This window comes from Trichomycterus rosablanca, chromosome 14 (genome assembly GCF_030014385.1).
Source record: "Trichomycterus rosablanca isolate fTriRos1 chromosome 14, fTriRos1.hap1, whole genome shotgun sequence".
NCBI classification, from domain to species: Eukaryota; Metazoa; Chordata; class Actinopteri; order Siluriformes; family Trichomycteridae; genus Trichomycterus; species Trichomycterus rosablanca.
The window spans coordinates 127,501-149,522 of record NC_086001.1 but is presented as its reverse complement, the minus strand read 5'-3'; the positions used below and the strand labels follow the sequence as shown (position 1 = coordinate 149,522).

The window sequence follows — 22,022 nt, the reverse complement described above, 5'->3', positions numbered from 1 at the left end:
TTTCTTTATTTATGAAACAGATACAGTAGAACTTTACTAAATCATTAACATCCATTATTCTAACACCAGTTGGCTACTGGGGCCTGAATGTTTCCACTTTCATCTCAAAATTCTAACTTTATTATTAATATTATTATTGTTTTTTTTTACAGAGGCCCTGATACGCATTCGTACTTGTGACCAAGCGAAAAGATTTCTTTGCATTCCCATAAAGAGCCACGCAGACACACCCAAGCAAACCACTGAGAGGGATTTAACCAACCTGGCAACCTGGTCCAACATCTGTCCGACACACACACACACACACACACACACACACACAGAGTGTACAGTGTCTCCAGAAGTTCCGTTATAAAACTCGGGTTGTGACGTCACACTCTCTGCTCTCATGAAGCGTTATTAGCGGCGCGGTTTGTTCATTTGAACAGAATAAAGAATAAAAACTGGATTCTGGAGCCGGAAGTTAAAGATCTGAGGAATGAAGATGTAGATCAGAGCCGCCATGGTGAGTCTAAAACTCAAACCCTACTGGAAATACTGCAGCTGGAAGTGTAAGTGTGTGTGTGTGTGTGTGTGTGTGTGTGGTGGGGAATTAAAGTGTAAAAATAAGCCGAGAACACAGAGCAGCTTTGAGTCAGGACCTAAAGTTCGGCTCGTTTCTGCAGTTTGATGTTCATGTGATCCAGCGGTGGATCCTAACCTCTGGATCAGAATTATAAAGCCCGTTTCCACAAATGTTGGGACAGTTAGTACTGTGTTCTATTACATTTTCTATTAATTACAGTTTTTAATCATTCAGAAATGTTCTACAAACTTTAACTCTTATATTTTTAATCAGTGAAACGTTAAAAGTCTTTTCTTTGTATTTTTAATAAATAACAGATTCTTCTTTTAGTTTGCACAACATGTCTTAACTTTTGCATAAATATTGTGTTTAAATGAGTGGATCTAAACTTTCTGTAACTTTACTGATGGTGATTTTGGTGTGAAGTTGAAGTTTATGGTGATTATTTAGGCTAATATAGTATTGAACACTAGGATTAGGATTAGGTTTAAAATCAGGGTTAGGGTTAGGTTTAGGATCAAGGTTAGGATTAGGGTTAGGATTAGGGTTAGGATTAGGTTTAGGATCAGGATTAGGTTTAGGATCAGGGTTAGGATTAGGGTTAGTCCAGTCTTGATAAAATGGACATTTTAGTTTCTTGTGTAGTTGTACAGGGGAAATACAATAAAGTAATTTAAGGAATGATTATGTACATTTACTAGGAGTGTAACGATACACTCTACCCACGATGCAATACGATTCACGATACTGGGTTCACGATACAATTTTTCCCCGAAGTTTTTTTAAACAAAATGAAATTAAAGACAAATTATGACAAAGTTTCCTTTTATTATTTCTCCTAAAAAAATAAAATAAAATCCTGTATTTGTGATGATCTTTTATCTATGTAAATAATTAATGTCCTTTTATTTCTGAGGTAGGTACAAACTATGCCAAATAATGCTTATTGTGTAAAAACAAATCCAACATTATATAAATAAATGAATAATACAAATAAAGAAAGTATCCTTACATAAATAAATTTGGCTAGAAAATTCCGAACCTGGCAACTTTGTGAAGTGACATCAACCAGGCGAGGTGAATAGCACCAGCGCCCTCTGCTGTTTAAAGTAAATATAGATTTATCTTAAATTTTTAACTGTCATGTGGTGCATAGTTACATCCCCAACATTTACGTGTTAAAATGTACAAACTAAATATGCTAATTATGTTTACGGTACCACAGTTGTAGCCTAGTAGTTAAGATACTGGCCACCACTTCCAGTTTGCCACTCTTGGTTCCTTGACTCTAAGTTGTGTAGACTGTGTAATGTAAGTCGCTTTGAATAAAAATGTCGGATAAATGCTGAAATTATAAAAATAATAATAATTAGCAGTAACAGAATGTTTTGTTCTGATGTTTTGTTGTGTGTGTACGAGTTTCGTCTGAACTGAACCGGAGCATCAGAGTGATTATTGCTTTTATAGGATGATGTTTAAATCAGCAGGATCACGGCGTGAACATTCGATGTTCATGAAACTGAAGATGGTGTAACGTGGGTGTGACCCGAGCTACTGTCTGTGTTTACTGTGTTTACTGTGTTTCCCAAACTCCCGGTCCCGTGAGTGTGCTCATCATGACTCGGGTCCAGGTTCACCCCGCCCTGTGGTGTTGTTCTGGCCTGTGAAGGTTCCTGCTGAGCTGTTGCTAAATAAACACCACAAATGAATTCATGTTCTGGTGTTTGTTATGTGAGGATGAGAGGAATCATCCAGTGCTCACTGATTTCCAGAGTAATGTAAAGATGTAAAAACTGGAATCATTAAAAATATGATTTCATATCAGCAACATGAAAGAGAATCATTTACAGTAACAGAACTAAATGATGTTGAACAGGCTCAAGAAGTTCTGTTAACAAGTAATGAAGTAGATTTGATTAAATAAAGTGTTTGTGTTAAATCACCGCAATTTCTTTAAGTTTACGTTAAATTAGGGCGGGGCGGTACGACGAAAAATTTGTATCACTGTAGTTTTTAAGATTCTGACCGGGGACACACCCCCATCCTAACTGCATCACATTATAAACCTGTTTCTATTTATAAACTAGAATGAAGTTGATCAGTGAAACTTTATAAATCTACTTTTATTGTAATTTACAAAAACCTCTCTACATTTTCTAAAATCTGGTTTATATGTAAAGTAAAAAAATGCAGATGTAGTTACAGGTGTGTGTTTCTGATTGTGGGTGGAAGATCAGGATCATGAGATGCAGATTTTAGTAAAATGATAACAATAATAATAATAATAATAATAAATGTTCATTGCTGTAGATTTGAGTACAGAACCAGTATGATGATGAGAGCAGAGCTCACGGGCGGAGTCACCTAACACAAACCTGATGAGGGAGAACTGGTCTATATTGGGAGACCCGTTTGGGAGGTGGGGGGGGGGGGGGGGGGGGGGGGCTGGGTCAGTGACGGTAATGGTGGTTTGGATGATTCTGCATTTTCCATTTTAGAAATAAAGAGAAAAATAGATTCCACACACACACACACACACACACACACACATACACAATTACACATACACACACGCATATATACACTCACATTACAGACACACATTACATACATACACATACACACACATTACAGACACACACACACACATTACAAACACACACACACTCCAGACACACACTACGGACACACTGACACACACATACACACACAAACACATATGCACACACACACACACACACACACACACACACACACACACACACACACACACAATTACACATACATTCACATTTTCAGCATTTAGCAGACGCTTTTATCCAAAGCCACTTACACAATGAGCAATTGAGGGTTAAGGGCCTTGCTCAGGGGCCCAACAGTGGCAACTTGGTGGTGGCGGGGCTTGAACCGGCAACCTTCTGTTTACTAGTCCAGTACCTTTACCACTGAGCTATCACTGGCCCTATACATACACACATAATGTCTGATCTGATGTGTAGAATGGTGTGGATGGAAGAGTGGGCGCTGGTCCAGGTGATTCTCTCTTTCCTCGTCTGCTTGTATTACAGTTACAGATCTGAAATCTTTATTCACCTCAGATTCACTCAGTTTTACTCAGTTTTACTCGGTTTTAACTCAGATTTACCCAGATTTACTCAGTTTTACCCAGATTTACTCAGTTTTACCCAGATTTACTCAATTTTACTCAGTTTTACTAGGGTTTTACTCAGTTTTAACTCAGTTTTTTACTCGGTTTTACTCGGTTTTACTCAGTTTTAACTCAGTTTTACTCAGTTTTACTCAGTTTTACTCAGTTTTACTCAGTTTTACTCAGTTTGACTTAGTTTTACCCTCTTTCCTCTCGTCTCTGTTCTGTGTTTGTGTTTCCCCGGGCTCTCGGACTCTGTAATAAAACTCTCTCTGTTTCTGGCTCAGTTTCCTTCACTTGTTTCTACATTTTTTCCTCCCCCACTTTTCCCACTCGACACAAAATGCTTCAGAGAAAATCAAATCTCAGTTCCAGTTCCAGTCAGACGAGACGAGACGGAGGGACGAAGGAGAAGTACTGTTTCCTCTGTGTTACCATGGTGATATTTAGGGAAGGTTCAGTGTTAGGAAGGTCAGTTTGGCTTCACCCTGCAGAAACGTCCAGTCAGAAAACATAACAGGAAACCACGTCCACATACCGTCCACATACCCCACCCGCCCTGCTCATACTGATCCCAGTGCTCCCAGTAACGCTCCAGCTCCGTGCCATTCACGCTCAATCGTGTGTATAACCACAGTGTATATCAGCAAATGCTATATATTATTTATATATACACTGGTACCTTAAACTCAACGTTTGTGTGACTGTCGCTCTGTTCAGCGCTCGGTTTGATCAGTAAACCCTGATCAGCGTGTGAATCTGATCTGAATCTGCATCAGTGTGGAATAAGCGTCAGATCCAGGGTTACAGCTCCACATGTATCTGTGTTTATCTGGATTCTCCTCCCTGTTTCACTTTTAAACTTGTGTTACAGCTCCAGCTTCTGAGAAATGGTGAGAATCAGAATCAGCTTCTCCCAGAGTCTAAAACGCTTCTGGTTGAGAATAAAGCTTAACGTGGTTTAATGTAGTAAAAGAAGGAGACAGGAGCACTAAACTTCTCTTCATTATTACTGCTCAGAAGTTCCTCCACTGATCACGTTCCTCACTCGCTGTTTTACTACAGTAAAAAGTAACGGCACAGCGGTGCAGAAACGGTTTTGACATTTCTCATGTGAATGCGCCGTTGCTGAAGGGAATACGGTATTCCAACATCGAGCATCTCCAACATTAAGAAGCATCAGGAAACAATAAAGAAGTAAAACTAAAGTGCAGCTTTTATTGTATTTTTATTGATGAGTAACTGTTAGTAATTGTATTTCAGTGTGTTTATATTATATTTGTGTTATTTTCAGTGTTTAAGTGTCAAAAACAACCTCATTATTTTACATGAGACCAAAATATCTGCAGCTCCATGGGACCATGGACGCATTAACAGGTTCTCCAAACATCCTTATGGGGAAAAATACCTAAAAACTCAACGTCTTTAAAACTCAACACCGCTCCCAGAACCCACTGACGTTGAGTTTCAAGATACCGCTGTATATAATATATGTATGAGTGTGTGTGTGTGTGTGTGTGTGTGTGTGTGTGGTTTTCTATAAGTGGTTTTTACCACTGAGGATTTAAAGATGTAAGATCTGTGAATTTGGGAGCCACTCTAAGGAAACCTGGATTTACCCTACTGATCAACATTTACCTGGTTTACCTGATTTACCCGGGTTATTGAGGTTACGAGTTTGTCTCTTCACTCTGTTGTTGAACCTGGTCTGAACTTTCACCGCTGCTCTGTCTGCTTGTGTGCTGCAGGGTTCGGAGGCGGTGGAGGACTGTGTACAGGGGGCGCTCTCGTCCCTCTACCCCCCGTTCGAGAGTACTGCCCCCCCGCTCCTTTCTCAGGTGTTTTCGGTCTTGGAATCCACCTACCAGCATGACAGTGTGAGGTACCTGCTGGATTTCTTCATCCCGGCCAAACACCTCCTGCATCGTCTGCAGCAGCACGCCTGTGTACGTCTGATTTATCCTCATTCATTCACTCAGCCATCTGAGCGGGAGTCCTAGAGAGTATAGTAGAGAAAGAGTGCACTTATATTCATTTAATGGTGCTGCTCCAGTCTGTACGTTTGGGGTCCGTCTGAAAACCTGGTGACCTGCCCTGCTCCTCAGTTGAGAGGATTCTAATAATAATAAGTAACCTGGAGCTCATAATCAGATTATTTAGACGCTCTACTGAGCAGAGGTGGGGACTCGAGTCCGAGTTGCAAGTAAGTCACATACGCTCGACTCGGACTCGTTTCAAGTGACTCTGACTCGAATTATGACTCGTAAACAACAAAGTCGCTTCCGTCAGCATGTGTTAACATTAAATATGTGTGACGATTATATGCAGTGTATCAGAAAAGTGAGTACACCCCTCACATTTCTGCAGATATTTAAGTATATCTTTTCATGGGACAACACTGACAAAATGACACTTTGACACAATGAAAAGTAGTCTGTGTGCAGCTTATATAACAGTGTAAATTTATTCTTCCCTCAAAATAACTCAATATACAGCCATTAATGTCTAAACCACCGGCAAAAAAAGTGAGTACACCCCTAAGTGAAAGTTCCTGAAGTGTCAATATTTTGTGTGGCCACCATTATTTCCCAGAACTGCCTTAACTCTCCTGGGCATGGAGTTTACCAGAGCTTCACAGGTTGCCACTGGAATGCTTTTCCACTCCTCCATGATGACATCACGGAGCTGGCGGATATTCGAGACTTTGCGCTCCTCCACCTTCCGCTTGAGGATGCCCCAAAGATGTTCTATTGGGTTTAGGTCTGGAGACATGCTTGGCCAGTCCATCACCTTTACCCTCAGCCTCTTCAATAAAGCAGTGGTCGTCTTAGAGGTGTGTTTGGGGTCATTATCATGCTGGAACACTGCCCTGCGACCCAGTTTCCGGAGGGAGGGGATCATGCTCTGCTTCAGTATTTCACAGTACATATTGGAGTTCATGTGTCCCTCAATGAAATGTAACTCCCCAACACCTGCTGCACTCATGCAGCCCCAGACCATGGCATTCCCACCACCATGCTTGACTGTAGGCATGACACACTTATCTTTGTACTCCTCACCTGATTGCCGCCACACATGCTTGAGACCATCTGAACCAAACAAATTAATCTTGGTCTCATCAGACCATAGGACATGGTTCCAGTAATCCATGTCCTTTGTTGACATGTCTTCAGCAAACTGTTTGCGGGCTTTCTTGTGTAGAGACTTCAGAAGAGGCTTCCTTCTGGGGTGACAGCCATGCAGACCAATTTGATGTAGTGTGCGGCGTATGGTCTGAGCACTGACAGGCTGACCCCCCACCTTTTCAATCTCTGCAGCAATGCTGACAGCACTCCTGCGCCTATCTTTCAAAGACAGCAGTTGGATGTGACGCTGAGCACGTGCACTCAGCTTCTTTGGACGACCGACGCGAGGTCTGTTCTGAGTGGACCCTGCTCTTTTAAAACGCTGGATGATCTTGGCCACTGTGCTGCAGCTCAGTTTCAGGGTGTTGGCAATCTTCTTGTAGCGCAACAATTCGTCTTTTAAGATCCTCAGAGAGTTCTTTGCCATGAGGTGCCATGTTGGAACTTTCAGTGACCAGTATGAGAGAGTGTGAGAGCTGTACTACTAAATTGAACACACCTGCTCCCTATGCACACCTGAGACCTAGTAACACTAACGAGTCACATGACATTTTGGAGGGAAAATGACAAGCAATGCTCAATTTGGACATTTAGGGGTGTAGTCTCTTAGGGGTGTACTCACTTTTGTTGCCGGTGGTTTAGACATTAATGGCTGTATATTGAGTTATTTTGAGGGAAGAATAAATGTACACTGTTATATAAGCTGCACACAGACTACTTTTCATTGTGTCAAAGTGTCATTTTGTCAGTGTTGTCCCATGAAAAGATATACTTAAATATCTGCAGAAATGTGAGGGGTGTACTTACTTTTGTGATACACTGTATATACACTGTATATACTGTATATACAGTATGTGTGTGTGTGTGTGTGTGTGTGTGTGTATATATAATATAAACCAGCAATACACAAAATGGATAAATGTTTCAGCCAGCTTCCTACTCCCTCCTCTGGATTGGATTCTCACTTAAAATGGTGGAATACCCTACGTAGTGCACTTCACAGGAACGACCGGGGTGAATGGAACGCTCCTACAGAAGTCTAATGGATGAAAGACGCTTTCTGAACCAATCAGAGCTTCTGATTGTAATTGTTATTATGCTGTTATTTGCATTTATTCAGTTTGCGTCACACAGATGACGTGGTAATGAAACGCTCGATCGGCTTTCTAACGACTTCCTGTTTTACTTCACGACCGGGAAAAGTTTGGAGGTTTTTAATTATAAGCACGTTTACAAAATAACGGATTCTGTTCCTAATGGGACGCACGCTTATAAATGTAATAGCATCTGGAAGAACAGAAGCTAAGGTAAGCAGCGGTTATGATTGTTTTTGCTGTGTTTGGGATTTTGGCCGCTGTGCCGTGATTTATCGAGCGCTTTTGTTCTGTAATGAAAACAAAACGTATCAGTTGAAGCTTTTAACTGGAACCTTCTTGTTACAGAAATTACATTCATTTACACAATGAGGAGGAAAGTAAAGACACGAAGTAAAACGGCTAAATACACTCGCTAATCTGTTGTTGTTTTTATCTGAACTTACAGATTATTCCTTTATTTCTGCGCTACATTTATAATATATGTTTTGTGTAGATATATTGACTCCTGACTCGACTTGGACTCGTATTTTGTGACCTGTGAACATCTCTGCTACTCAGACCTCACCACGGTTTTAGCTTACTAAGCTAACACAGTTAGCGCTAGCACGCCAGCTAACATCTCCCTCCATGTACCAAAAACGCTTAAACTCTCCCTGACGCCCCGATTTACAAATAAACTCACTCGTATAATTACACCTTTATACAGATTATACATCAATGAGAATTTCTTTACATTATAATTTGAAAGGAACTCTGTTGGTTGCTCCGTGTCGATTTGTCCGCCATGTTTGTTTAGTGTTTTTTGTAAGAATGGTCGTGCCGCACTGAATGCTGGGATTGATCTTCAGCGCTGAGGAGGTGTCGGCGCTCCCTCGTTATTCAGTCAGATCATCACTCAGAATTAAGGCGCCTCAGTAGGAGCATTTTAAGGGAGCTGAGAATTTAGACACGCCCTCTTCTCGGGAGTGTAGGATGATGGGAAATGTGTCTCACACTCACTCATTCACACTGAAGCGCTCTTCACTCCTCGTCTGTGTTTTGACGTCCTGTCGTCTCTCTCTCATGCTGCTGTATTTTCCTGTTGCTGGGCCGTGACTCATGCCTTTAATTTCAACCATATGTGTGTGTGTGTGAGTGTGTGTGTGTGTGTGAGTGTGTGTGTGTGTGTGTGTGTGTGTATAGTGTGTGAGTGTGTGTGCACTACCGGTGGGAAAAAGTGAGCTTTCGGGGTATAGAGGGCTGATTAAGAAGGAGCTTGGCTTGGAGAACCTGGCATAGAAAACATGTGGTGTGGAGAACCTGGCGTGGCGTATGGAGAACCTGGCGTGGCGTATGAAGAACCGGGCGTGGCGTTTGGACAGTGTGGCAGAGAGGATGTGGAAAAGAACCTGGCTTTTAGATTCTAGTAGGAAAAATATAAAAAATAAAAGCGTGAATGTGAAAGAATAGAAATAATGGAGATAAGGAGGAGAAAGGAGGAGAAGCTGGAGAAAGTGGAGCAGAACTCAGTAACTGAGGGACGTTCGGTCTGATTCTGTCTGATAAAACGTCCACTTTTCCAGCTGGACTGATTTGACTCCATTTAAACTCAGTTTAAGTAAAACTAGAACAGGGAAGAATGAGGAGAAGAGAAGATTTTGACCCAAATAATAATAAATAGTAATAAAAATTATTCGTTTGATTAAAGATCTGCCCCCCATTGAGGAGAGAAACCAACCACCTGAGGACCTCACGGAGCCGGAGGGAATGTACGGGTGTAGGCGCTCTCGAAGATACGCCTGTTTGTTCGGTACAGCGGGATATTACAGAAGCACTCTCCAAGTTGGGATGTCAGCTCTGCTACCGGTCGGCTGGGCGCTAGTCTGCTGGGTGGGAAAAGATGGGACTAAAATTGGGCGGGGTCTGGGAGGCTGTGTAAGGACCCTGGTTAGTAGAAGTGGAGGAACGTGGAGATCCACCGAAGTACGGGGGGATAAAAAGGGGTCGGAGGGAGGGCGTGTCAGGAGAATATACCCTCCTCGCACACCATAAGGAAGAGAGCAGGAAGAGGAATCGGCTACGACTAAACTGGAAGAAAATGCCGAAAATGCAGCTTTTGGCTTCCCGTCCCACTTTCCGAATAGTTTGTTGCCGTGAAGGTAACGTCCGGCGCTCCCACCCACTGCAGATCCCCAACCACGATCCCTCCCTCCCACTGTCTGTGGAGACCGAACCCACTCAACACCTTATGTAGACGACAGTGGTTAGAAGATCCACACTTCTGATTCCTGTTCTGAGTCCAGAAGGTTCACGATTAGAGATGGGACGATCGATCGGCTATGAATCGGTATCGGCCGATTTTTAATCAAAATATGCTATCGGCGATCGGCCGATATCTCCTAAATGTAGCCGATCCGATCGTGTGATATATAAAGATCACGTTAAGTTAACAGCTCAGTGGATTGATCCAGACTTTGAGCTACGAAGCACCAACCATCACATCACCATTCATCAACCATCGTACAGAAACCACAGTGAAAGCTCTTCACCACCTAAAATAACATCATTAACGTTGTGCATCACACATACGATGTAATTTTGCTGATTGTAATATTTACTTTAAAAAGATAATTCAACCCGGTCACATCTGAGTGGATTCTATCAGCACGTTATATAAACTCCTGGTTCACTTTGGTAAATCGTAAGCGGTTCTTACTTGTGATGTAGATGAGAACAGAAAACGTTACAGAGCCAATCAGAGGTAAAAGTTTATTCATTACCAAATTCGTTAGTTCAGGATCATCTGCTGAACTTTTAGCTCCTTAGACGGAACGAGTCTGACTCGGTTACAGATCTGTGCTAATATCAGTGTAATGAAGATTTTTAATGAAGCTTTTTAATGTAAGAGAGTCACACAGAATGTTCTGTAGTAGCTGGTGTTAATTTAAAACCACGACATTTAATTAATAACAGTAAACACGGAGAGATAACTGAGAAGAGAAACTTACGCTTCACATAAAAACGAATCAACTCATGAATCAATGAATCACTTATAGCGATACTGTGAACAAAGCGTCTCTTCTAAAGGCACAAACACACACGCACACACACACACGCACACACACACACACACACACACACACACACACACGCTGCTCCGGTTTATCTTCACTGTGAGGCTCTTTTTAAGTTTATTTATTTTATTTACTGCTAACCCCCCCCCCCTCCCCCCTCCAGCTGTCATTTCAGCTCTATACAAGTACTGAAACCAAACAACACTCCTCCAGGACCTGGACCAGGACCAGCGTGCAACACAATACAGTGTACACAGTGCAGATAAACAACAGAACAATAAATAATAACTTAATAACCGCCACTCCAACTACTGCATGTTTACACTCACTAACAGGTGATTTAGGTTCATCCTGCTGGTTCGTGTGCAGTGTACCGAGGACCCTTGGTTACCCGGGGTGGGGCACCATGATGGTGGCAGTATCATGACCTGATTCTCTGTGTGTTTCAGTCGCAGTATCTGGGCTGCCTCTTCCTGCACTCCGGTTGGCCGCTGTGCCTGGGGGAGAAGGTGGTGGTCCAGCTCTCCACGCTCGACTGGAGACTTTTACGCGCCAACGACTTCTACCTGCAGGTGGTGCCGTTCTCCACCCGCTGTCCCCGACTCGCCCTGAAGTGTCTGGCTCTGGGGGGGCGCAACGTCCAGGAGGTCCTGGTCCCGGAATCTCAGCACCCCCTGGTGTTCACCGCCGAGTGGCTGCACTGCGTGAACAAAGAGCGCGGCTGCAAACGGGAAGGTGACGAGTTACACCCAGACATTTACCCACAGATACCCCCTCCATGTGGTCATATAATAACATGAAAGGTACCCGGGTAGCAAGGGGGAGTTGTAACCTAGTGGTTAAGGTTCTGGACTAGTAATCCAAAGGTCAGGTCATTAAAAATGTCTGTTTTTGCCTCCAGGTGGGGGCAGTTTGGATACCTGTCTTGTCAGCACCTCAGACGGTGTGGTCCGTATACCCTGGGATGAGGTGGTTTACCCCAAATTGCTCCACAACCCTTCTGACCTGCTATCAGACTGTCCTTCTACCCTCCCTTCCTCTCTCAGCTACCTCTCTCCAAACACGGGGGGTCTCGGCTGGCATTCCTCCTCTGGAGAACCCGACTCCTGGTCCTGGGACGAAGAGGACGACCTTTCTCCAGATGGTACCGAGGCAGAAATCGAGTCCGCTCTGGGCCGCCTGAGGATGGCTAAGGGATACCGAACATCTTCTGACAGGTCTGGAGACTACGTGGAGCTCCTGGAACCACGAGGAGGTCCGGATGGAGACACCGATCCAAAGCAGCAGCGCTACCTGGAAATGCACGGCGTCTACAAGACCAGGACGCTGCCTCTGTGCAGGAGGAGCAAGGCGGTCCGGGTTCGCAGGGGTAAAGCGTGGGGGTACAGCAGCAGAACCGGGAGTTTACGTAGGAAGGACAGCGCCAGCAGCAGGAAGGACTGTGGAGGTGCTTGCAGGGATTCGGTCGACTCCAGACCCCCTCCTCGCGTCATCGACCTGGTCCGAGACAGGCGGGCGTGTCTGTCCGAGGGAGCCGCAGATCCAGGAGATACAGACAGCAGGGAAGTTTATCTAAAGGGTCCAGACAAGGTGAGAAGACCCGGTGTGGGGCAGGAAAGGACCCGGGGTGGAAGCACGCTCCCCTGGGAGGAACGACATAAGGTGAGAAGTTCCAAAAACAGACCAAGTTCTGGAAGCACGGCGGCCGAGCAGTCGGACCAGGATCAGGGTTTTCACTCGGACTCGGTGTTCGAGGACGATAAATCACTGGCCGACACGTCAGACGCTGGAGAGAAACCTCAAGCCTCCAGAAGAACCACACAAACAACCACTGACAGGAAGTCAGACTCAGGAAACTCCAAACATCATCATGAACACGGAGCAGCAGAAGATCAGCTCACGCGTTTAGTCACCGAGACCGCCGAGAAAGTGAGTCCCAGAGGGAGGGGCGTGAAAGTTGGAGGATATCGAGCTCCCAGGTAACATCATTCTGATTTCTGACCTACGTCTTTCACCCCACAGTGGCTCCGTCCTGCACAACTCCCATCAGGCATAACATTAAAACCACCGCCTCGTTTCTACACTCACTGTCCATTTATCAGCTCCACTTACCATATAGAAGCACTTTGTAGTTGTACAATTACTGACTGTAGTCCATCTGTTTCTCTACATGCTTTGTTAGCACCTTTCACCCTGTTCTTCAATGGTCAGGACCACCACAGAGCAGGTATTATTTAGGTGGTGGATGATTCTCAGCACTGCAGTGACACTGACATGGTGGTGGTGTGTTAGTGTGTGTTGTGCTGGTATGAGTGGATCAGACACAGCAGCGCTGCTGGAGTTTTTAAACACCGTGTCCACTCACTGTCCACTCTATTAGACACTCCTACCTAGTCGGTCCACCTTGTAGATGTAAAGTCAGAGACGATCGCTCATCTATTGCTGCTTTTTGAGTCGGTCATCTTCTAGACCTTTATCAGAGGTCACAGGACGCTGCCCACGGGGCGCTGTTGGCTGGATATATTTGGTTGGTGGACGATTCTCAGTCCAGCAGTGACAGTGAGGTGTTTAAAAACTCCAGCAGCGCTGCTGTGTCTGATCCACTCATACCAGCACAACACACACTAACACACCACCACCATGTCAGTGTCACTGCAGAGAATCATCCACCACCTAAATAATACCTGCTCTGTGGGGGTCCTGTGGGGGTCCTGACCATTGAAGAACAGGGTGAAAGGAGCTAACAAAGCATGTACAGCAACAGATGGACTACAGTCAGTAATTGTAGAACTACAAAGTGCTTCTATATGGTGTATAAGTGGAGCTGATAAAATGGACAGTGAGTTTGAGGTATTTTATCGCTGCTTGTGTTTACTTGCTTGTAGGAGGAAGAGGAAAGGTAAAAGAGGGAAGGGGAAGGGGAGATCTGGTCAACGTGGCAACCCCAAAAATAAAGAAGACCCCGGCTCCTCGAGGGGACAGAAGAAACCTGGTCCAGCACCTAAACCATCCACAGAGAAGTTATCAAAGGTTAAAGATCCAGATCACAAAGCTAACGCTAACTCAGCAAATGGAATCGGAAATAAAGGTCAGTCACCCCTCTAACACTGTAAAGTTAAATAAACACATCAAATCATTATAATTATTCAGATCAGATTATAGACTCCGCCCACAGAACCTTTAGGCTAGAACATGAATCCACCCTTTCACATGTTCTCCGTTTATCCCAAGATAAGCCAGATACGACGTCTCCCGAACGTCCTCCAGCACCGACGGAACCATCAGCATCTCCTGAACACCCAGACAGACCAGCTCCCAAAACATCTCCACCCCTGCTGAGGGACCTGAACGTAGATCTGCTCCGCTCAGGGAAGGTCCTCCTGACAGGTAAAGCTAACAGGCTAACGGATTAGCATGTGGGCGGGTTCTCAGTGCGTGGTGTTAAAGCTCCGGTCTGCTGTAGGTACGGTGGATCGACTGGGGCGTGGTCTGGTCGTTACAGAACCTGGAGTTCCTGAGGAGCAGAGCCAGATCAGCGACGCTGTGGAGCTCTTACGCTGTTATTACACAATCAGCAGGTACTTAGATCACATCTCTGTCTGAACGGCTGGAACAAACTGTTTATCTAGATCACCTCACAGACTCGAAGTGATGGTGTAGAAAGTTCTGAATGTTTTTTTTCCTCATTTGGTCGTTACCGTGGGTCCATTTTTGGGTAAAAACGTCTTTTAAATGCCAGAGTATAAATAAAACATATAAATGTGTGATTTTTATTTCAATTAAAAGGATTCGATCCAGTTACTCAGTCACAGAGACAGAACGGTTAAAGAAATCCATGACAAGTGTATAGAAAGCGACTTACAGCACTGTGACAGTATACAGCCAGAGCGATTGAGGGTTAAGGGCCTCACTCGAGGGCCCAACAGCAGCCTGACAGTGGTGATTTCTGAACCAGTGACCTTCTGATTACTAGTCAAGTACCTTAATCTGTAGGTGGGTATTAGTGGACAATAAACAATTCTGGGTGGCTTACAGCAAGAAGGTCCTGGGTTCCATTCCCAAGCAGGGCGGTCCGGGTCCTTTTTGTGTGGAGTTTGCATGTTCTCCCCGTGTCTGTGTGGGATTCCTCCGGGAGCTCCGGTTTCCTCCAACAGTACAAAGACGTGCAAGTGAGGTTAACTGGAGCTTCCAAAGTCCCCCAGTGTGTGTGTGTACTGGTGACCTGTCCTTTCACTTGGTGACTTGTACGCACTGTGACCCTGACCAGGATAAGGTATAACAGAATGAATGAGTGAATAATTCTGTCATTCAACTCAAATATGAAGCTAATAAAGTTCTGTGGCTTATAAAGTTGTTGTGACTTTATCTCTGATCAGAGCTTCGGTGAGGGAGAAGGGTCTGGTGGTTCTGGTGGACAGCAGGAAGGTTCCACCATCTCCGTTCTGCTGCTCTGCACTCAGATCCTTCAAGGTTCGATCACACGTCCGATAGTAAATAATCCATAAATATGATCAGATTTGTTACTGAGATGTTTGTGTGTGTTTATCAGACGGAGGTTCCAGCAGGACTGTGGTGTGTTCTGATTCTCACAGACGAGGAACAAACTGGAGCTCAGTGGAACCTGGATGGAATCGAGGTACAGAACTCTAAATCATCATTATACGTATATACAGCGGTACCCTAAAACTGGACGTCAGTGGGTTCTGGGAGCGGTGTTGAGTTTTAAAGACATTGAGTTTCGAGGTATTTTTCCCCATAAGGATGTTTGGAGAACCTGTTAATGCGTCCATGGTCCCGTGGAGCTGCAGATATTTTAGTCTCATGTAAAATAATGAGATAATTAGGTGTTTTTAACACCTAAACACTGAAAATAACACAAATGTAATATAAACACACTGAAATACAATTACTAACAGTTACACATCAATAAAAATTAGGGTTGTCAAACGATTAAAATTTTTAATTGCGATTAATCTCAGAATTTCATATAGTTAATCGCGATTAATCACATTAAAAAAAATCTGTGTAAATGTTATAGAAAACAAGGATTTTTAAGTGAAATGTTACAGTTAAAATGGTGAACACATTTTATGCTAAATGTACTGATGTTAAAAACTGCTGGGACAAGAGAAAACTGTAAGGGAGTTTATTCACTCACATACTAGGCAGTAATACCATCCAGCACAGACCCTCGACTTCGTATAAATGTCAGATTGTAGGTTAAAATTTCTCCATCAGCAAACATTGTAGATCAGCGGTGCTTTAGGTGAGATAAGGCGTCGTTATTGTAACAGACTTTTCTGTGCTTGTATCGTGACAATGGTTTGATGGACGTTTCTACACGAAGTGAGTGTGTTTTGACCCTTTGGGGCTTCCATAGCGCAGGAATAGCATGCTTGGCTAACGCGATGACTCTAGCTGTCCGCTATTCGGTACCGTAACAGAAGAAGTAATAAAAGTGTTCTGCTCCCGACAACTTGTGACTATACCGTGTATTTATTTCTTTATTAAGAAAGTGCATCACTACGACGCTCGGTTACATTTGAGAAACGCTGTCTTAATGAGAGATGCTGTGCACGGTCAAGTCTCAACATGAACTATGGATGACTCGCAGGGCCAAATAGAATTTGCGTTAACGGCACTATTTTTTTAAATCGCATTAAATTGAGATCGCGTTAATGCGTTACTATCGCGTTAACTTCGACAGCCCTAATAAAAATACAATAAAAGCTGCACTTTAGTTTTACTTCTTTATTGTTTCCTGACGCTTCTTAATGCTGGAGATGCTCGATGTTGGAATACCGTATTCCCTTCAGCACCGGCGCATTCACATAAGAAGCGACAAAACCTCTTTTGCGCCGCTGTGCCGTTATTTCCTATGAAGTGTGACGGCGGTGCACAAAGCTTAGCGTGACTTACTGTAGTAAAACAGCGAGTGAGGAATGTGATTAGTGGAGGAACTTATGAGCAGTAATAATGAAGAGAAGTTTAGTGCTCCTGTCTCCTTCTTTTACTACATTAAACCACGTTAAGCTTTATTTTCAACCAGAAGCGTTTTAGACTCTGGGAGAAGCTGATTCTGATTCTCACCATTTCTCAGAAGCTGGAGCTGTAACACAAGTTTAAAAGTGAAACAGGGAGGAGAATCCAGATAAACACAGATACATGTGGAGCTGTAACCCTGGATCTGACGCTTATTCCACACTGATGCAGATTCAGCTCAGATTCACACGCTGATCAGGTTTTACTGATCAAGCTGTGGTTAACATAGAGTGGAAGAATTGTGGGTTACCAACTAGAAGGTTGTGGGTTTGAATGCTGGCCACCCTGAGCAAAGCTTTAACCCTCTCAGCTCCAGTGGCTGAACCTGCACTCTGCCCCATATATGATGAATAAATCTGCCCTGGATCATCCGTATGTTTATATAATGAACACGATTTGTGATGTTCAGGTTCATGCGGTGAGAGGAACGAAGGTTCTGCAGCAGTACGTCGACAAACAGCAGCTGGTTACTGAACTGGATGGAGATTTTCACCACTCACACTCGGACTGGTTATCGTTCAGACTGGTGAGACGAGTTAAACACACATTACGTTTACATTTTCAGCATTTAGCGGATGCTTTTATCCACTTACAGTACTGTGACAGTATACCGTCTAAGCTATTGAGAGTTAACAGCCCAACAGTGGCAACCTGGCAGTCATGGGGCTTAAACCAGCGACCTTTTACTTACTAGTCTGCTACATGTAAACAGTCAGATAATCAGACGTGTTCAGGAGAGGAAAACAGTGATGAAAAGTTTCAAAAGTCTCATTTATTCTTCATAGAAACTTTTTAATAGAAACGTCTGATGTTTCATCATGAATTAGAACCCTGACTGTACCCTGACTTAGCTTCACCAAACCTCCATCTGATAAACCCAGTCATTAAACCACTAACATTATTAATGCTACCAATTTACTAAATCCACAGTCTTACCAAAAAGTGTGACCCCCTCAAACTGGATTCAGTCCTAATTATAAGTCACTCTGATAGAAGCTAAATGTAAATGTACTGAATTTACCTTAAAACATGATATGTGCAAATGTTATTGTACATTTGTCTATTTTTTATTTTGAATGTTATTTATATTTATTTTAATTTAAATTCTATATTAAGACATTCTATTTATTTTATGTTAAACTAGATAGAAAATAGAATATTTAGCATAAATATGATATTTATTTTACATAAAATCAATGTTATTGTGTTTAACAAAGAAAGTTTAATTTCTGATCAATTTTCACTTTAAAAAATCAACAGATTTAACCACGGGTGCACAAACTTTTGCACAAGACTGTAATTATAGAATCAAACTTAAAACTAAAAGTGACTTGGATGAATGTAATAAAGTAAATGTAAGGTGTTCAAGATGAATAGGGTATCCATCCATCTATCTGTCTATCACACGCTCTAATCTCTTGTGATTGGATATACAGAGTCTGGAGCAGTTAAGTGAGAACTGTGAGAGCGCCCTCTCTCTGCTGGAGGAAGCACTGCAGCGTATGAAGGATGAACCACTGCCTGATACAATCAAGGTACACGAATAAATGATGATGCAGTAAACTTCACCTGTAGGGTGTAAAGTGTAGTATAAAGCACAGTGTGTTCTTTACAACCGTCTCATTTAAAAGCATGCGCACATCTGTTTCAACTCGTTAAGTGAAACATTTATAATTTTGTGTTATAATAACATATAGATCTATCTACCTATAGTTTATAATAATATACAGATCCATTAACATGTGCTACCTATAGTTTATAATAATATACAGATCCATTAACATGTGCTACCTATAGTTTATAATAATATATAGATGTACAGTATAACAAATAATATATAATGATAACAGCTCAGCGCTGTGGTGAGAGCGGCCTCTAGTGGTACAGATGAGTGCCTACAGCTGCAGTAATAATTAAACCCCATTTTTTATTTCATAGTAAAATCAGCAGCAAGACTAAAAACTCCTGGTGTGTTTTTATCTTTTCAGTCAGACTGGTTGGATTAATCTTGATTCTTCTTATGGGAAGGGTGTAGAGGGGGGAAGGAAGTTAGTGGATCCAGAGCTCTATCCTGGTAACACTGGGTGTGATGCTGGATTGCATCCTGTACAGGATACCAGTCAACCACAAGGCATCACCCACTCACACTCACTCACTCATATTAAGTGATTTTCAGTCATACACACAGTGGTGTGGAAAAAAACAATTCACTTTCTGTTTTGTGTTCTTTTTTACTGGATTAGATTAGATACAGAACCGATGAAATGAAGCATCTAACCAGAAGTGCAGGATAGAGATTATTTACATTTATTACAGTTAAAGTGCAGAAGTGACCAGATAAAGAAAATGAAGAGACGTAAGTTAAGAACAGTAAACAGATTATGATTGTCCAGTGTACAGACTAGTATATAATTACAGAGTTATGACAGGCGACTACAGAATGAGATTGAATAGAGTATATAAGTATAGCAGATAATATACAGTATATACATTATTGTTGTGCTGGTGTAATTAGTGCAGATTTGCAAATATTGATGGTACAGTGTATCACAAAAGTAAGTACACCCCTCACATTTCTGCAAATATTTCATTATATCTTTTCATGGGACAACACTATAGACATGAAACTTGGATATAACTTAGAGTAGTCAGTGTACAGCTTGTATAGCAGTGTAGATTTACTGTCTTCTGAAAATAACTCAACACACAGCCATTAATGTCTAAATAGCTGCAACATAAGTGAGTACACCCCACAGTGAACATGTCCAAATTGTGCCCAAAGTGTCAATATTTTGTGTGACCACCATTATTATCCAGCACTGCCCTAACCCTCCTGGGCATGGAATTCACCAGAGCTGCACAGGTTGCTACTGGAATCCTCTTCCACTCCTCCATGATGACATCACGGAGCTGGTGGATGTTAGACACCTTGAACTCCTCCACCTTCCACTTGAGGATGCGCCACAGGTGCTCAATTGGGTTTAGTCCATCACCTTTACCTTCAGCTTCCTCAGCAAGGCAGTTGTCATCTTGGAGGTTGTGTTTGGGGTCGTTATCCTGTTGGAAAACTGCCATGAGGCCCAGTTTTCGAAGGGAGGGGATCATGCTCTGTTTCAGAATGTCACAGTACATGTTGGAATTCATGTTTCCCTCAATGAACTGCAGCTCCCCAGTGCCAGCAACACTCATGCAGCCCAAGACCATGATGCTACCACCACCATGCTTGACTGTAGGCAAGATACAGTTGTCTTGGTACTTCTCATCAGGGCGCCGCCACACATGCTGGACACCATCTGAGCCAAACAAGTTTATCTTGGTCTCGTCAGACCACAGGGCATTCCAGTAATCCATGTTCTTGGACTGCTTGTCTTCAGCAAACTGTTTGCGGGCTTTCTTGTGCGTCAGCTTCCTTCTGGGATGACGACCATGCAGACCGAGTCGATGCAGTGTGCGGCGTATGGTCTGAGCACTGACAGGCTGACCTCCCACGTCTTCAACCTCTGCAGCAATGCTGGCAGCACTCATGTGTCTATTTTTTAAAGCCAACCTCTGGATATGACGCCGAACACGTGGACTCGACTTCTTTGGTCGACCCTGGCGAAGCCTGTTCCGAGTGGAACCTGTCCTGGAAAACCGCTGTATGACCTTGGCCACCATGCTGTAGCTCAGTTTCAGGGTGTTGGCAATCTTCTTATAGCCTAGGCCATCTTTGTGGAGAGCAACAATTCTATTTCTCACATCCTCAGAGAGTTCTTTGCCATGAGGTGCCATGTTGAATATCCAGTGGCCAGTATGAGAGAATTGTACCCAAAACACCAAATTTAACAGCCCTGCTCCCCATTTACACCTGGGACCTTGACACATGACACCAGGGAGGGACAACGACACATTTGGGCACAATTTGGACATGTTCACTGTGGGGTGTACTTACTTATGTTGCAGCTATTTAGACATTAATGGCTGTGTGTTGAGTTATTTTCAGAAGACAGTAAATCTACACTGCTATACAAGCTGTACACTGACTACTCTAAGTTATATCCAAGTTTCATGTCTATAGTGTTGTCCCATGAAAAGATATAATGAAATATTTGCAGAAATGTGAGGGGTGTACTTACTTTTGTGATACACTGTATGTAAAAGTGTGTGTGTGTGTGTGTACTGTATCGTGCAGCCCTGTGGTAAGAATTAATAACTATTGGTTGTTTGGATAGAGGTCAAGCTGGAGGCCCAGAGTTATTTGGAAGGGGGGGGGGTATTGGGGGTAAATTAACAATGTTGCCCCTGACCTATAATCCTAGTCGTTGGTTCTGACCTGGTCCTGACCTGGTTCTGACCTGGTTCTGTTTTGTCGGGTTCTAGTCGGTTCCTCTGAGTGTACAGAAGCACCAGCAGCTGATGGCGAATGTTCTGGCCGACCAGCGACTGACGGAGCTACAGAGGCGGGGCGGGGCGTGGCTGGCGGGACTGGCCAATCGAGCGCCCAGGTTGGCTCAGAGCTCGCTGGACTGCAGGTCACCATGGAAACCTAATAAATACAAACAGTTAGCTTAATTAAAGCATTACACAGTGGGAGTTTAGTGGGTGGAGCTTTGGGATATCAGTTGGGCCCTTGAGCAAGGCCCTTAACCCATACGTTGTCTGTATAATTTTATATTGGCTATATTGTTTCTGATGTCAGAGCCGCTCTGGACGCCGCGTCTGATCTGTATGACAGCGTGGACGACGCTCTCCATCGACTGGTCCAAGTTTCAAACCAGAAGAACCAGGACCTGGAAGCTCTGAGCGGACTGGCATCACTGGTGCAGAAACTGGAGAAGGTGCTAAACTCACCAAGCGTTTTATTAGGAACTATAACACGCTGTCTTGATTTTATTTACATTTACCATATAGATCAGCCCAGTGGTTATACAATTACTGACTGTAGTCAGTATGTAGCTCTGCACACTTTGCCACACGTCTATGAATCTAAAGAGACCCTGTGAGACCCCCCCT

At 43.3% G+C, this 22,022-nt stretch overlaps 1 protein-coding gene across 1 annotated transcript in view; it reads left to right on the top strand.

The window, feature by feature from the left end:
* The first annotated feature begins 242 nt into the window (after positions 1-242).
* arhgef40 (Rho guanine nucleotide exchange factor (GEF) 40) overlaps positions 243-22,022 on the top strand; it is a 47,094-nt gene continuing 25,314 nt past the window's right edge. Inside the window, exons 1-13 of the mRNA XM_063008791.1 lie at positions 243-505; positions 5,462-5,659; positions 11,438-11,723; positions 11,890-12,967; positions 13,874-14,076; positions 14,220-14,375; positions 14,452-14,566; positions 15,365-15,458; positions 15,538-15,624; positions 17,440-17,556; positions 18,467-18,565; positions 21,390-21,541; positions 21,709-21,847. Of these exons, the coding sequence (XP_062864861.1) occupies positions 503-505; positions 5,462-5,659; positions 11,438-11,723; positions 11,890-12,967; positions 13,874-14,076; positions 14,220-14,375; positions 14,452-14,566; positions 15,365-15,458; positions 15,538-15,624; positions 17,440-17,556; positions 18,467-18,565; positions 21,390-21,541; positions 21,709-21,847 (2,727 nt within the window). The 5' untranslated portion in view covers positions 243-502. The remainder of the gene's footprint in view (positions 506-5,461; positions 5,660-11,437; positions 11,724-11,889; positions 12,968-13,873; positions 14,077-14,219; positions 14,376-14,451; positions 14,567-15,364; positions 15,459-15,537; positions 15,625-17,439; positions 17,557-18,466; positions 18,566-21,389; positions 21,542-21,708; positions 21,848-22,022) is intronic.